Genomic DNA, 17,679 nt, shown 5'->3' with positions numbered 1-17,679 from the left:
TGTTAGACAGTTGTAAGGTTCTATTGCTGGCCCCAGTGGGGTCGTCAGTAAACTGGAGTGATGTCCAAACATCATTACATGCTGCTCCAATATTAAAGCAAAGGGATTAGCAACTTATTGCAAGCAACCTGGATTTGTCATTGTGCTGTCGTTATCCAATTTCCAGCTGCTAATGTGACTGTAGCCTGCAGGCAGAAGGACCTACAGCCAAACTTTAAAAAATGGGGGAGAAAAGTTCCCTCCATTCATCCCAGTTTTTACCATTATTTAACAGCTTCCACTACCCAGTTAGGTATGTGAAAGAATTTTTTTTCTACAATGCTTAAATGCAGGCTAAAGGAGAAAAGTCAAGAAAATACAGAAAATTTCCAGTTAAGAGATTCTCCTATTCATGTCAACTCTTGCTTTTTGATTCCACCAGATTCGAAATGTTTACCCTGTAGGAGAGGGAATTATTTCTATTTTCATGGAAAACTCAGAAAACAAATTTTGTTAGTGAAAACTGGCTCTCAGCAAGACCTACTGTGGTGAGTAAGGTGAAGCTGGGGTGGAAATCAGAGATACTCTCTCTTCAACCTTCTTCTCAAAACTACTGCCTGAGTTTCTGTAAAAAGCCTCATGTTTTGATTGAACGTTTCAGGATGTCCTGAGTATTTTGTATCTCTCTTGTTTTAAATAGGCTAGATAAGGTTGAATATTCTATATGTGACACAAGGGGACTTGAATTGTAAAATGATTTTGGACAATTTTGTACCCTGAAAATAAAGTAAATTCTTCAGTCAATTCTAAAGAATGAACAAATATATTAACATCTGTTATGTTAATATATTGGGACAATACAAAAATGACATCAATATATTTCTATATGTTTAAGAAATATGTTAACCCTTCTACCGTGTACAAACATTGTTCAAGGCACTGTAAAAGATGCAAAGATGTAGAACACCATGACCTCTCACCCTCAAGAATAACCTTCTATATATTTTTTCAGACAAGAATGACTTTTCTGGTTATCTTTCTGAGTTGATAGATACAGTATTACTTACCTTTCATGGTATGATGCTCCCTGTTAAACCTATCTAGGCTTTCTCAGCAAATAGTCAACTCTTAAGAAGGAAGAAATGTCTTATGATCTGACGGGTTGTTGTTGTTGTTGTTGTTGTTTTATTTTGTTTTGAGACAGAGTCTCTATCTATCTGTTGCCCAGGCTGGAGTGCAGTGGCCCAATCTCAGCTCACTGCAACCTCCACCTCCCAGGTTCAAGCGATTCTCCTGCCTCAGCCTCTCAAGTAACTGGGACTACAGGTATGTGCCATCATGCCTAGCTAATTTTCATATTTTTAGCAGAGATGGTGTTTCATCATGTTGGCCAGAATGGTCTCAATCTCTTGATCTCATGATCCACCTGCCTTGGCCTCCCAAAGTGCTGGGATTACAGGCATGAGCCACCACGCCCGGCCAATCTGACAGTTTTTCTGGCACTGTGGTCCAGTGGTTCCAAGCATGGCACATTGTAAGCGCACAGTACATGTTGCTATAGTAACACTTTGCCAAATCAGTACCCATTATGCATCCCCTCTGTTCTTAGGTCACTAATTGCTTCTGAAAAACTACTACTCACTTTGGCCTGACCAACTTCACATTCTGGATCACTCCTCAAGTAGTGTGCTTACTTCTATTCTATGATTGTTCTGATTAAACTCTTGTGATTCCGTGGAATTATTCATTTAAAAATGAGATTTCAGTAGCCCTAGGTGTAGGTTGCAGTGGATCAGAAGTATATAAAGACGCAGAATAAACACGGTACATCTTCCAACAATTCAGGGGAAAAAACACCTCTTAAGAGTTGACTAGCTGCTAAGGAAGCCTAGATGGGTTTAACAGGACATAAGGACAATGAAAGATAAGTAAAGTCAATTATAAGCAAAAAATCAGGGGACAAAAACCTTAGTATTTTAATTGGTAAAAACAGTATTTTATAATAAATCTAGCATGACTATTTTATCTAAGAGAATGAAAACTGCATTTTTAAATATCATGTGCAAAATAATCAAAATTTCCTGTTGATCCTGGGGAGCTGTAGCAGTCAGAAGTCTGGTTAGGAAAACAGAAATCACTCAAGGTCCTTCTAATGGAAGAGATTTAATACAAGATATTGGTTTCACAAGAGTTTTAGAATAATGGAAAAGTAAAACAGGCTACATTTCACTGTATGTGATATAGTGAATGATAATTTATTGTTATTTACAATGTGCTTAGGCACACTTGGGAATATAATTGTAAGTTAAAACCTTGACCACCTAATAAATATAAAGATTAAAGTTTTATACTCAAGTTAATGTTATGAAAAACTGGATTAATGGTTAAGCAGCTACATGATTAATGATTTATTTGTAATAGATATGGAATGAGATTTAGCATAACATCGTCTCATTAAATAGTTGAATAAATGTTGTTTTTCATATCCATCAATTTTCAGATCTCCAGATTGTTCTAGGGGCCATATAATATTTTGAATGTAATAGTTGTTTGGTTAACATTGGGGAATAAAAAAGAATTGAAACGTAAGCTTTGAAGGGTCTATTATATTTACCTATAAGTTCACCATGTGAACAAATAATTCTTAATTAATTTTAACGTAGTGTAGTCTGATTTTGAAAATAAAACTTCTGGATATGGATATGTCAACAGCAGCAATAGATTATAATTAACATCCTGTTCAGAGAAAAATAGCAGAAAAAAATAAACTGAAGAACAAGAATTAAAGATTTAGTGGTCTGGCCCATTCAGTATAAGAAAAATAGCACCCAAGGGCATCACTGAAAAAACAGGATTGTGAAGTAAATGATAGATTTAATGATGACCATGAATCATCATAACAAATGTGAATGGTCCACATTATTTCCTATTTAATAAGTCTGGGTATTATTCAATCTTTGTCTTTTTTTTACATTTAAGAGTTGAAGACTTTTTAAAATGCTTGTTATTAAAGGAACAATTTTTAATTGCATAGAAAGCTTGCTTATGTAGAACATCTCACTTTTCCACAAGGTCACAAATATGAAATAAGATTACAATAAATTTTGCCATCCACCCAATTAAACAAAGTAGTAAATTTGTACTGTAATGAAAAGAAGAAATGATATAAAAACACTCTTTAATGGCAAAGTTGTGGTTATGTCATGGGGAAGAAAAGAGACAAGCCAGCAATATAGGAATCTCCTCTAGGATGAACGTTCTGCCAATCTTGAAAAGAACGTACTTCCTTGCTGATAGAAAGATTCTATTCTTTCATGCTCCAAACAGCTGTTTTCTAGAAAGCAGGTGCCCAGGATACATAAAGAGGAAAAGATGCAGAAGAGAAAATATTATAGGTGACTGAATGTTAATAGACTTGTATCACTTATTGGCTCTCCTAGTTTTCTTCTCTATTCCAAAGCAGCCTAATAAGGTGCTCCTTATGCAGAATGGGAGAACTTTAAAAAGCCATGAATGTGATAAGTATGCACACATATGCATGTACACACACACAGATACACACTCCCACAGTGTCATGCTCACCCTCATGGTAACTGTTTTCACAGCCCAAAGTTCAAGGCAGTGACATAAGCAAAGAGTTTTATGTGACATAGCGTATTAGTTTCTATTGCTGTATAACAAATTACCAGAGTCAGTGGCTTACAATAATGCAAATGTGTTATCTCCAGGGAATAGGCCAGGAGTCCAGACAGGCTTGGCTGGGTTTGCTGCTTATGTAGAGGATCTCAGGAAGAATTCACTTCCAAACAGGTTGTTGGAAGAATGCATTTCCTATTACTACAGAATTGAGGTCCCTGCAAAACCACAGTGAGGTACCATCTCATACCTGTCAGAATGGCGATAATTAAAAAGTCAGGAAATGACAGATGCTGATGAGGCTATAGCAAAATAGGAACACTTTTACACTGTTGATGGGAGTGTAAATTAGTTCAACCATTGTAGAAGACAGTGTGGTGATTCCTCAAGAATCTAGAACCAGAAATACCATTTGACCCAGTGATCCCATTACTGGGTATATACTCAAAGGATTATAAATTATTCTGCTATAAAGACACATGCACATGTATGTTTATTGCAGCACTGTTCACAACAGCAAAGACTTGGAACCAATCCAAATGCCCATCAATGATAGACTGGATAAAGAAATTGTGGCACATATGCACCATGGAATATTATGCAGTCATAAAAAAGATGAGTTCATGTCCTTTGCAGAGACATGGATGAAGCTAGAAGCCATCATTCTCAGCAAACTGACACAAGAACAGAAAACCAAACACCACATGTTCTCACTTAAAAGTGGGAGTTGAACAATGAGAACACATGGACACAGGGAGGGGAACATCACACACCAGGGCCTGTCGGCGGGTAGGAGAGGGAAAGCATTAGGACAAATACCTAATGTGTGCAGGGCTTAAAATCTAATGACTGATTGATAGGTGCAGCAAACCACCATACATGTATACCTGTGTAACAAACCTGCACATTCTGTACATGTATCCCAGAACTTAAAGCAAATTTTTTTTTTTTTTTTTTGAGACGGAGTTTCGCTCTTGTTACCCAGGCTGGAGTACAATGGCGCGATCTCGGCTCACCGCAACCTCCGCCTCCTGGGTTCAAGCATTTCTCCTGCCTCAGCCTCCTGAGTAGCTGGGATTACAGGCACGCACCACTATGCCCAGCTAATTTTTTGTATATTTAGTAGAGACGGGGTTTCACCATGTTGACCAGGATGGTCTCGATCTATTGACCTCGTGATCCACCCGCCTCGGCCTCCCAAAGTGCTGGGATTACAGGCTTGAGCCACCGCGCCCGGCAGCAATTTTTTTAAAAACCTTAAAAACTAAAAGAACTGAGGTCCCTGTAGTCCCTATTTCTATACTGGCTGTCAGCTAAAATTCACTCTCTGCTCACAGAATCTACCTGATTCCTTTTCATGTGATTCCTTCCATCTTAAAAGCCCCTACACATCAAATCCTCACATTTGGAATCTCTCTTGCCTTCCTCTTCTGCCATAGCTGGAGAAAGCTCTTCCTTTTTTTAGGGGCCCATGTCTTTGATTGGGCCCACCTTGATAATTCAAGATATTCTCCATCTCTTAAGATCAACTGTGCTACACAACATAGTATAATAATAAGAGTGCTAACTCATCATATTTACAGGTTTGGGGTATTAGAGAGGCATATTTTGGTAAGCCATTTTAGAAATTCTGCCAAATATAGACAGCTTTGGCATTTTAATAGCCAAGCTTTTATAAGAGATACACAGATATTTAATTTCATATGGCAAAGAATATCATTTAGACTTTTTTTTTATTATGGGAATGAATGAGGCAAGAGAGAGGGAGGGAGAAGAGAAAGGAGGAAAGGATATTCAAGGGAGCAAAGTGAAGTTTCTACTGAAAGGAAAACAAGCAATATAAATTGTGTCCTGTCAGGATCCAGATAAAAGACAGTGAACAGAAATAAAATTCTGCTGGGGAACCTCTAATTTTAAAAGGGCATATTGAACATGTGTTTATCTTTGCTCCCTCTATAAACTCCACTGAAATTATCTAAAAAATAAAAACGAATGAAAATTGTTTAAATCAAGAATAAAGAAAACAAGCAAGGAGACAACAGATGACAGCAGAGGTCAACAAAGTTTTGGAAGTTGGAAAACAGGGTGATGAAACTTAGCTAAGCAGAGGAAGCTTGAATCCAGATGCCTCTAGAGGAGGATAAAGACCAGAAGAAGAAACAAATTCACTGTGTATTATTTACTTTAAAAGTAGATAGCTACTCCATTTCTTCCCACAAAACAGAGTTGGTAGCTTTTTTTCTTTATTTTTTATTTATTTATTTATTTTAATTTTTTTTTTTTTTTTTTTTTTTTTTTTTGAGACAGGATCTGGCTCTGTTGCCCAGGCTGGAATGCAATGGCACGATCTCAGTTCATTGCAACCTCTGTCTCCCAGGCTCAAACAATCCTCCCAACTAGCCTTCCAACAGTCATGTGCCATCACGTCCAGCTAATTTTGTATTTTTGTAGAGATGGGATTTCACCATGTTTCCCAGGCCAGTCTCAAACTCCTGGACTCAAGCTATCCGCCCACCTCCACCTCCCAAAGTGCTGAGATTACAGGCATGAGTCATCACACCCAACCCAAAGTTGGTAGCTTTTGAAAGTAGCTAGTACTTTCTTAGAAAAATGTGTCCAATATGGCCTGAATTTGCTGACATGCACGTAACCCCATTAAATTAACAAGAGCGAACCACGGGAGAACATCCTTGGTACTTTTCCAAGGGTTGCATTCTAGACTCATTTCTGCTGGCTCAAGATCAATTCATTGGCTTGTCAGTAGCTCTCCAGTGAGTTCAATGGAAGACCCAGCTGACTGTGATCAAAGCTGAAAGAAACAAGGCTGGCCCTGGAACCTGTGTCAGGGTGTGTGTGTGTCTCTGTGTGTGTGTATGTGTGTGTGTGTGTGTGTGTGTGTGTGTGTGTATACCATACTGTGCAACACTGGGAAACATGGGAAACGTCACTAAAACTCCTTGAATGCCATAGGATATGGTATTTCTCATTCTGGAGAGATTTGTTAAGCTATACTTAAGAAGCAGCCCTTCCTTATCTTTGGAAGATTTACTCTTTGTCTTTCTTATGTCAGGAAATGTCTTTTAAAATACTAAAGAAAAAGAGAGAGATAGGGGATAGAACATATTCCAAAAGAAAATCAATGTGATATTATAAACATTCAGTTGTTTCTTATTAAATCAGAAATAGCTGAGTCAAAAGTAAAAAAACATGATGGCTATGACAAATGGTGGGTGATAAATAAAAGTGATCTTTCCCCTGAAGCTGTTTCACTTCCTCATCATAGAATGGCATGCCCTGCATATATGTGTGCCTATACCTAAACTTGTGCTGGATCCACTCTCTGCTGGTTTTCCTCTGATGTACCTCTATTGCTTCTACTCATTGACTTTTCTGTTTCTAGTTAAAAGCATAATATATTCACTGACTCTTCTTTTATATAAAATCGCTCATTTTGGAATTATGACCTATTAAAAAGCTCAGTACTGTAAAATCTAAGTAAAATTAAGCAATAAACTGACTCTCTTTCTTGCTAGAGAAAAATTATGCCTGTATGTATACTTATAATATACTTATAAGAACTCAATGGGATCTAAATAAAATTGGGCTGAAAGAAAGATACCTAAATATAAGCTAAGATACATCAGTGTCATTTATTTGAGCATTCTAATTCTCATATCACCATACATAATATTATAATAATGTCACTAACATGGTGAAGGTTTTGTAGTTAACAAAAATATCCAAAATTGATTAAGTTGTGAATAATAATAAGCTATGAGTACTTTTTAATTTTAGGTTAACAATTCCCAAAGGCCTTAAGATCAATCACATCCAGAAACATTTGCTTGCACTTTTTTTTAATCTTCTCTATATCAATGTATAGCAGGAAAGAAGAACATCTATCCCTATTATAAACACAAAAACACTAACTAAACTTTCATTTGGATATGTCGCTCTGTGTACAAAAAGACAATAAATGCATTAGCTGAATATTTCTCCAACTGTGAAGTTATGGTTTTCTCTTTAGTTTTGCTTTTTATTTAAGTTCTAGCAAATTCTGCATCCACTGGCGACAGTTGTATAGAAGTAATCACTACCCATTAAATACTACTAGCTTATTAACACTATCACAAATAAAATGACATAGCAGTAGCAACAGAATAATATCTATTTCACCTTAGCAACCCTAGAACCTAGTCCATTGCTTAAATTCATTAAATAAATAAATAAATGGACAAATGAACTAAAAACAAATTGCTGCAAAAAAATCTCTTCCTACATGTTTTCACTTTAAGGAATAAAAATATAATGTTTTCTACAACCTTGGAAATAGAATAATCATGAAAAATATGAATTTAATACAGAATCTAAAAACTAAGAATTTAAGTGACTCTTTGAATTTTTATTCTTATCTGAAAAAGCAGACGAGTTATATGATTCAGTGTAAGTAGATTGACATTTGCAACATATGTCAATATGGACCTAAGAAATCAGCCTTCATTTGGATGTGAATATAACTAGTACTTACCCATAGCCAATGACTCCCTTTGACTGAGTAACTAGTAAGGCCCCGATAGGCATATTCAGAACATTCTCTAGTATTCCAGTCTGTTGAGCAGTGATGACTTGATCAGCCAAATTCTGTAATTTGTTACTTGATAAGGATGAAATCATTCCATTGCTCCTTACTGTTGGCAAATCACCAATTTCGATGACAATCAGTTTTGAGATAGTTTCCACAGTTGTTGGTTGTGAAACTCTGTATGAGTTCATTTCCATCATGAGAGGTCTACGCTGACTGACTCTTCTATAATGACTAGCACAAGTCACAGTAGGGCAATTGCGCTTTCTTTTTGCTCTACTGTCAGCAATGGCCTTTAAGGTCTCTTCATGGCCAGGCATCTCATGAATAAATCTGATTTGGTTGTGGCCAATCTGTAAGAAATTACTTAGTCTTTCAAGTATTACTATTTCCCAGCCCTTTTCTAAGACTGAAACCATAACAGTGAGGGCCAAGTGAATGGAAACACCTGAGTGTATTTCAACGGGCTCCTCTCCTTGTAGGACAACATACAAGAGGTTATCCATGATGCTGAAATAGTTGGCACCAGTAGATTCATTCAGCAATAAGGAAGTCGACTGAACCAGAGTGGGTGGAATAAAACTTTCCCCTAAGAAGACGTGGGGGCTCTGGAGTTCATGGTAAAATACAGCCAAGAGAAGCTTGGAGGTACTTTTGTTCCCCAATAGAAAAAAACGTAAAACTTGAGGAGTTTGATCCATGAAGCAGACCTTGGTGATTTGCCGGGTGGGTAAGATAGAATAGAAAGTATACACCGACCCAGAGGTAGAGCAGGGAAAATTGGCATTTACACTACTAAAGATGTCAACAAAACCACTAGTCACAGATACAACTGGATATAACTTCTGGTTTGCCCAAGTGGCATCAGCATTATCAAGAACTAGGACCACTTGGTCAGTCTGTTTGCAGATAAATCCCTGCATCAGAAATCGGTATGTACATTTCTGTTCTTCTCTAAATGTACCTATGAAAGAAAAGAAACAAAACAAGCAGTTTATGAGTTACAATCTCTCAAAGATGATTTGTAATCCATCACTCTCCCCATCATCTATAATCTGATAAAATATTTATTAAACATCTAATTGTGCCAGATACTGAGAGTATAAGGAAGTGTAAGGAAGACTGGGACAAAATATAAAAAGATAAATACATTCAATAATAGTTCTTTAATATATTTTAAAAATATATGTTACATAATATGTTATTTAAAATTAATAATGGAGATAATAACTGAGAAAAGGAGTTGAAGAAGTAAAAGAATCAAGACAATGAAATAATCATAATCATTAAGGGGCCCTGAGGAAAAAACAAGGGCCATGTAACACAAAATACTTCACCTCTGGTCACCAAATGCGTAGGTATTTCTCCACACCAACAACCAATTCTCCAGTGGATACAAACTGGGTGTCATATAATTTAACCCAATTCTGATACAAACAAAGTTAGTGTAGACTCCAGGAGGGAAGGGCTCAGTCTTACAAAAGCACCTCCATTTCATATGCTAATTGCAAGTCCCAGGTTGTGGTCTGTGCTTCTGAACAACTGGCTATAAATCAGGGCTCTCACGACGCCTTCCTTGAATTCAATTAATTTGCTAGAGAGGCTCACAGAACTCAGGGAAACATTTACTTACGTTTTCTCACTTATTATAAAGGATATTACAAAAGATACAGATGAACAGACAGATGGAAGAGATGCATAGGACAAGGCATGTGGGAAGAGGCATGGAGCTTCCATGCCCTCTCTGCATGTTTCACCTTCCAGATACTTCCATGTGTTCAGCCACCTGAAAGCTCTCTCAATCCTGTCCTTTTGAGCTTTCGTGGAGGCTTCATTATGTAAGTATGACTGACTAAATTATTGGTTGTTGGTGACTGACTCAACCTTCAGACCCTCTCCCTTCCCCTAGGATGGGGGTGGTGAGGAGATGAGGCTTAAAGTTCCAACCCTCTAGTCACATGGTTGGTTCCCCTGGCAACCAGCCCCATCCTAAGGCTATCCAGTAGTTGGGCCATGTGCTCAATAGAAAAAAAGACATTCCTATCACCCAGGAAATTCCAAGGGATTTAGGAACTGTGTATCAGATGTTTCTATCACTCATGAAATTACAAACATCTTAGCAACCAGAGTCAAAGATCCAATCAGCAACCAGAATCAAAGATCAAATATTCGAACAGAAGAGTCTCATAGCACTACTGATTTTGGTAGCTCTGCCTCAGGAACCAGGCAGATATCTATAGATATCTGTATCTATATCTATATCTGTATCTATCTATCTAGATATATCTATCTATATATCTGGATATATCTATATATGTAGATATATATATACCTATGTAGGTAGATATATATCTACATGATTTGTAATCCATCATTCTCACCATCATCTATAATCTGATAAAATATTTATTGAACATCTAATTGTGCCAGATACTGAGAGTGTAATTATATATATATATTATATATCTATATCTATGTAGATTTAGATATAGATATATAATATAGATAGATATAGATACAGATACAGATATATATATGGATATATAATCCCACAATATCATAGCTCCATAATAGAAATAGGGTACAAGAGAAGGGTAGTAACATCTAAGTGAGTGGGAGAAGAGGTAGATGGAGGGAATGGGTGGAACAGAGAAATTTTGGAGGCATATTAAAATTGAAGAGGTGTGTCTGACTGACTAGATTGTGAAAGAGTTTAGATGTCAAACTATATAATTTTCTCATACTCTATTTTTCCCTAAACATAAAAAGTAAAGAAATAAAAGAAGAGGGAAAGAAGAAATTATTAACTTGGGAAGTTGTTGATATTCAAGAGCCCAAGTTGAGGACGGTGAAGGTTAATATAAACATTTAAAAGAATCGCGTTATTCCTTATTTTCACATTTCCTATTACTCCGTCTGTGAACCCAGAATAGTTCTTGTTTTGAAACCACAGGGATATTTTATCTTCCAACAAAGAATTTCTTTGATTTAAAATTTATATTCACAAAATTGTTCTGTATTGTTTTCTAGATTTTTAAAATTTGCCTTAGTGCAAGTGCATCAAAGTAGCCTAAGAAGTGGAAAAAAAAATCAAATTATTTTAATGTAGGAAATACTAGATTTGAGTATAATCTAGACTTTCCCATATCCTTCCATTCATATAATATAATTATAAATCTATGCTAAATCTGTCCATGGTGTCACTAAATTTAACTACTATAGTGTTGCTTCAGGAGTAGGGCACATGGTTCATTACTTCTTCTTCAACGATAACAGCAAAAACAAGGATGATTAAAAGTAACAAGGAATATTATAAAATATTTAAAACAATAATAATTATAATCTTACTATATTAATATTATGGAATGAAGTTAAAACAGTACTTTTATGGGGGAATTTATAGTGTTAAATGCTTATATAAGCAAAGAATTGTCTAAGAGAAATGCCCTATGGTACTACCTTAAGACTTTAGAAAAAAGATATAATGGACAGCATGGTGACTGTAGTTAATAATACTGCGTGGTAGAATTAAAATTTGCTAAGAAGGTAGCTCTTAAATATTCTCAACACACACACACATACACACAAGCAGAAAGGTAACTAAGAGGTAAAGGATATATTAATTAGCATTCACAATGTGTATGTATATCAAAACATCACATTGTATAATATATCCTAACCAGCCTCATGAAAGCTGGAAAAAAATAAAAGACCTGCATGACAAAAAAAAAAAAAAAAAAAAAAAATTTAAGGAATTTAGAAAAAGAGCACAGCAAAGTCAAAGAAAGGAAATAATCAATATGACAGCAGAAATCAGTGAAGTAGAAAAGAAACAAACAAGAACAAAACAAAATAAAACAACAAAGAAAGTGGTTCTCAGAAAACGGCAACAAAATTGACTAACCCTTTCATAGACTACTCAACATAAAAAGGGAATACAAATCACCAATTTCAAGAATGAAAGAATAATTACCATTACAGATCCTGCAGATAAAAAATAAGAAACTATTACAAATGAATTTTTTGCCAACATATTCAACAACTTAGATGAAGTAGACAAATTTCTTTAAAATTGACACAGTATAAAACAGAAATTTTGACCTGTTCTATGTCTCTTAATAAAATTGGATTCATTACATTGGATGCTAAATGATTAAAGAAAAATTTAATTATCAAATTTAAAGTAATAGTCACTTTCACAGTGTGCTTCTTCCCTATGATTATATAATAGGATAACTCTAATGTTAATCAAGAGTTGTCTTCAGAAGCATGGATCCAGTGTGAAGGGAATTAATTGCATGGTCTTATTGGCCCTAGAAATTTTGTTTTGGGATCCTCATAGACCAATCTCTACTACAGTTATATCTTTTCCAAATAAGATTGTTAGGTAACATTTCCTCATGGAAAATCCTCGAATCACAGTGGTTTTCCTTTTCTAAACTTGGCAGCTAACCATCCTTTCTACACATTTTTTTCAGTCATGTTGATGTCACTGATTAATCACTCACATTCCATCCAATTTTATGAATCTCTGGCTTTGTTCTTCCTGCTTCTTATCTAGGAGATATAATGTCTTAAAGTGACCTCTGCAGATGTACATTTCTGTTAGAATTATGAATAAATAATTAAAATCAAACGATCATTTCCTTTGTTGATGATTCTCAATCATTCCCTGCTACCATTTAACTGTATATAATTTGATTAATCACATATTAGTAGACATCAGTGTTCTTAAGGGTTATTTATTTCTTCAGGCCAGGGACAGTGTCTCATCTCTAAATCACCAGGAGGGTCAACATTCTACCTCAAACACAGTAGATGCTTTTAATATGTATTAGCTGATTGATATGTAATGTCCTTTTCAAAATTCCTATTCTTCAAATCACTTTATGTGTTCTTGCCAGGTGTCTAATTATTAGACTCTTACTCTACAGTACAAACACATTTTAAGTCAACTCAGCATAACAATAATAATTGAATATATCACAAAAAATTATTGTATTGTCCTCTAAATTTATTCGTAATACATGTTAGGTCAATACTATAATGCATCTATTTCACATGTATCCATAAGATTGAAATTATGGCTGACTATACTTCTATAAATTTGCTTCTGCTATTGTATCACATAGTTGATTTGTCCACAACAGGTTCTGTTGTAATAAAGCATTTTTGGAACAATTCATTTATTCACCAAATAAATACATATGGAGAAACATGAGTTTTTCTTGCACACCTCCATTCCTTAAGACAGGTACCTTCCAAGGCCAAAATAACAAAAATAGGCCATTTAGAATGTAATTCACATTTTTTTAGAGTAATAACATATAGGAGCTATATTAGTAGGATGTAGTCCTTCAAAGAGGTCCAGTGATACAGTTGTTTTTACTTATTTATTTATTTATTTTTACATATTCCACCCAGAAGCCAATCCATCATAAAGGCTGGTCACCGAAGCCATTTCTCCCCTAAGGATCCAAAGTTCCCCATTCCACTATTCAGTCATGACACTGGATGAAAAAGACTATGACAAACTACCTAGGTAGAAGGCAGGAGCTTGAGAAGGAAAGAAAGAGACAAAAAAGAGATGGGTTTGAATGGTGCAGGATTGGAGCCTGAGAGGGCACAATCTCAGCTGAAAGTGTGTGATGCAGAGCACTTGCACACCCTGGCAAGTTTAGGTCAGGCCCAGTGCCCATGAGGGAACTCAGGAGAAAGATGACAGAAAATGAAGTCACCAATGTTCATGACCCATTGGAACTTTGTGTAAATTTAATTACTAACCTTAGATTGTGGTAAGGAATTGAATAAACATTTATTTGGATTATTTGTGCATGCAGTAAGATTTTGTTACTATGGCTCCTCTCTCTTCAATAAAAGGAGCTAGTTGCCATATTGTTATTATTAAACACTGTGCTAAAACTAGCGATCAAATGCCAAGCTTCTCAACTATGTGTTAGTTATTTGCTTGTTTAAACTTAGCCAATAACCTGCTTGATTGCAAAGAAATTAGTGCAGTGCCAATTACACTCATTATTTTTATTCCTATTTTCTCCTATTTTTATGTTTTAAACCTTTGTGTATGAATACCTTGCTATGAAAGGACCACATGGATTTCAACTTCTCATATCTGGTTGGAGATTTACCCCTATTACTTTCACAAAGTTAATAATTAGTATCTTCTTATTTAAATAAAAAGTTTCATCAAATATTAGTCATTATAAAATATTCTCACCATGCTTTCCTTTCTACACTCCCAAAAAATGAAAAATATACTCATTTTGATCCAAGATAAGAATAAAGACTATTTACTTTTTTGGTTCAGATCTTCTTGACAAAACATAAAACAAATAAGATATCTTTTCTCCAGAATATAAACTTTACAATTTTTTCTACCCTAGGAAAAGTACTGTACAAAAAATCTGTAATAAATAACAAATAAATTATATTTTAAAGCTATGCAGGCTTGTGACAGATATACTGTTTTTCTAGCCCATTGTTTCTCAGAAGTCAGAGCTGAGGTTTCTTTGATAGTAGTATGAGAATAATGATTGAGATGTGACTGCCCCAAACTCTTTATAGAGATGAAGCTATATACAAGTAGCTTTACCCACCAAAGGGAAAAATAATCTGTATAGCAGACACATTATTGTAGATAAGTAGAAAAATTTCATTTTATAAAGAAAGTTAAAACAGACCCCCAAAACTCCCACAAATTAAATAATCCCACCAAACATTAGTCATCTCTGATAGTACAAGCCTATTTCAGTAGGAATTTCTACGTTAGAATTTTGACAATAAGGATTCTGTAGAAATGGCATGCTTTACATGAGCCGAAAAGTAGTTTCTTTTAAAATAATCAATCTTTAATGTTATTGGAGTAAACTAGTCTGACACAATGAAACTGTGAGAAGCAGCTAATGCATAGATATTATAATTCAGAGTCTCTTAAAATGCACATTTCAAAAAGGTAGATTGTTGAGTTTAGATGAAAGCTGAGGTGCTGTAGATAAAAGAGAATGCATAAAAAGAGAGACTAATGTTGGAGGAAGTGGATGATTGACACAGTAAGCTCTCTGAGAGGCTAAGGAAGAACCGGGGTCCATAGCCCTTTAAAAAAATAAAAAGATGGGAAATTGGATAGGTTGAAAGACTTCATCTCCCGTGGAGCAAGAAGGAGGGCAGAGAGTTTAAGTGCAAGTGGAGGAGGGTGGGAGATTGAAGGCACTCTCTCTGCTGAGAGGTGTGAGGCAAGCATGGTCATCAACAGAAAGTCAAGTATGAGGGTGAGTGTTGGGGGCTGAGAAGAGGGTCAAGCAAGTTGAGTCAAATGTTTGTGGATTGAGAACATGGTATAAAACAGTCATTGTGAAAGAGGTACAGACCCAGTCTTTTTGTTATTTTAATGCTTATACAATGTGAGGGAACCATTCTATAAAAGTAGGTATAAAGTTATGAATTCAAAATTTGGAGTGGGAATGAATTATTTTAAATGAGAAAAAAAATCACAACACAATTATGTTTATAAAACCTCATAAGTACCACAAACATGATAAAATCTAGGGAAAAGTAATATGTTTATTAATACTACCCAGCTCATGATACCCTCTGTATCATTTTTCCCGTATTTTATTATGACTGTTGTGTTGCTTCCTCATATGACAACAATGTTGTCATATTTTTTATAAAGAAGATAGAAAGATAATTCAGTTTTTCTATAGCTGGGATGATTGACATTTATTTTCCATAATTTCATTGATACTTTAGAAGAATTTCTTTTACATTTATTTTCCATAATTTCACTGATACTTTAGAAGAATTTCTTTTAGCTTCACAACTCATTATGGGTATGTATAAATGTTTAGAATTTTTGTCAAATGTGAGAAGTCTCTTAGAAAGGTTTTCTCATGTATGAGCCGTAATACTTGAATAAATGTTGACAGAGTAGCTTTTATTGCACTGTTACCCCAAGCCTACCTCTCTGCTCCTTTTCACTTTCTCCTCATGCTTGAGGATATATTCATAACACAGTGTGACCTAGGGTCTAGCTCCTGTGTGTTGCATCACTGGGTAAGTTGACACAGATGTCTAGTAATAATTTTACATAGATGTGATTAGGAATCACACAAATCACACTCTACTAAACCCAAACAAAATGCATGTCCAAATCAACGTCCCCTTAGCTAGATTTCAAAAATGCTGTAGTTAGTCCACTGTCACCCAACCCCACACCACTTATGATGAAGGAATATTTAGAATAGAAAGAGATAATTATTCTAATTCTGGTTAAAATATCTTAATTTTGAAAATTTTACAAAAACACAGGTCTATGCAAACACATAGCTGAGATTCGTTTTGGAGCCTTGGAAGGGGCCCGTGCAAGTGAAGACCCTGATACCTAATCTTTATCATCTTCACAGAAAGTTCAGTCTGCCTGTATCATAGAGAATATATGAGTACATGCCTTGGCAATACCCAGTAAGACGGAATGGACAAAGAATGTCTGAGTTTATTCAAGTCTGAGTTCATACCTGGCTATGCCAAGGACAAAGAGTCACAGGTATTAAAGGTATATACAAAGAACTAATGATAAGGAAGCATAGCTCAATATTTAACAGAGTCAGAGTCATTTCAGCTGCATAGGAAGGGAAATGAAGGGAAGGCACTCATGTTAGAAAAATGCACATGGTGATGGGTTTAATGCCACAAGGAAAGGGCTCCTGAACAACTGAGTTAGAAAGACCCGAATTATTCCTTGAAAGTAGAGTACTTAAGTTCATGATTTTGAAAGTCAGTGGTCATGACAATTTCAATGTTATCACTGTGTCAGTGAGTAGTAACGTACAGTGGGGGAGAAAGCATACCTGATGGAAATACTAACAACAATATCTAACATTTACTGAAGGCCTTCTATGTGTCTGGTATTCTTCCGGAGAGGAGTTGAGGAGTTGAAGATGAGATGAACAATGAGAGATAATATACAAACCAACAATGTCTAGACCAAATAGAAAAATAGAACTCTGACCCACAAGCAGCAGTAACCAGTTCTAGAAGACCAATACTAATCCCTGAAACAACCATCCCCAAACAGGCAGCACTTCATTAATAACTGTCAGCTTTCCTGTTTTTCCTGATAATGCCCCAATTTTTGCCTCAGTTTCCAACTTAGAACCAATTAGAGAAAGCCAAATATGTATCTATAACCAAGCACATAGGATGCCCCATTTCTAGTTTGCCTGTCTCCAGCTTCCCCCTGCCAACAGCATTAATCAAAGCTTTAACCTGAAGCTTTCCCTTTTCTCTACTATAAAGTTTTCCTACTTTTCTGTGTGCCTTTGCATCTCTACAAGATTGAAGTGATGGTGGCTGACTCTCTTGCTATAGCAAGTTCAGATAAATAACAATTGCCTGTTCTTTGCATGGTCTTTGTTTATTTTCACAGCAGTCAAGGTTTTGAATGAGTTATCCACCTTAACAAAATC

At 35.6% G+C, this 17,679-nt stretch overlaps 1 protein-coding gene across 1 annotated transcript in view; it reads right to left on the bottom strand.

The window, feature by feature from the left end:
• The window catches only part of PKHD1 (PKHD1 ciliary IPT domain containing fibrocystin/polyductin), a 499,554-nt gene that overhangs the window by 41,210 nt on the left and 440,665 nt on the right, over positions 1 to 17,679 (bottom strand). Inside the window, exon 61 of the mRNA XM_021665443.2 lies at positions 8,144 to 9,161. Within this exon, the coding sequence (XP_021521118.2) occupies positions 8,144 to 9,161 (1,018 nt within the window). The remainder of the gene's footprint in view (positions 1 to 8,143; positions 9,162 to 17,679) is intronic.

The sequence above is a fragment of the Aotus nancymaae genome, unplaced genomic scaffold (assembly GCF_030222135.1).
Source record: "Aotus nancymaae isolate 86718 unplaced genomic scaffold, 86718_ANA_hifiasm-v0.15.2.pri h1tg000040l, whole genome shotgun sequence".
NCBI classification, from domain to species: Eukaryota; Metazoa; Chordata; class Mammalia; order Primates; family Aotidae; genus Aotus; species Aotus nancymaae.
This window is presented reverse-complemented; position numbering and strand designations above follow the sequence as displayed.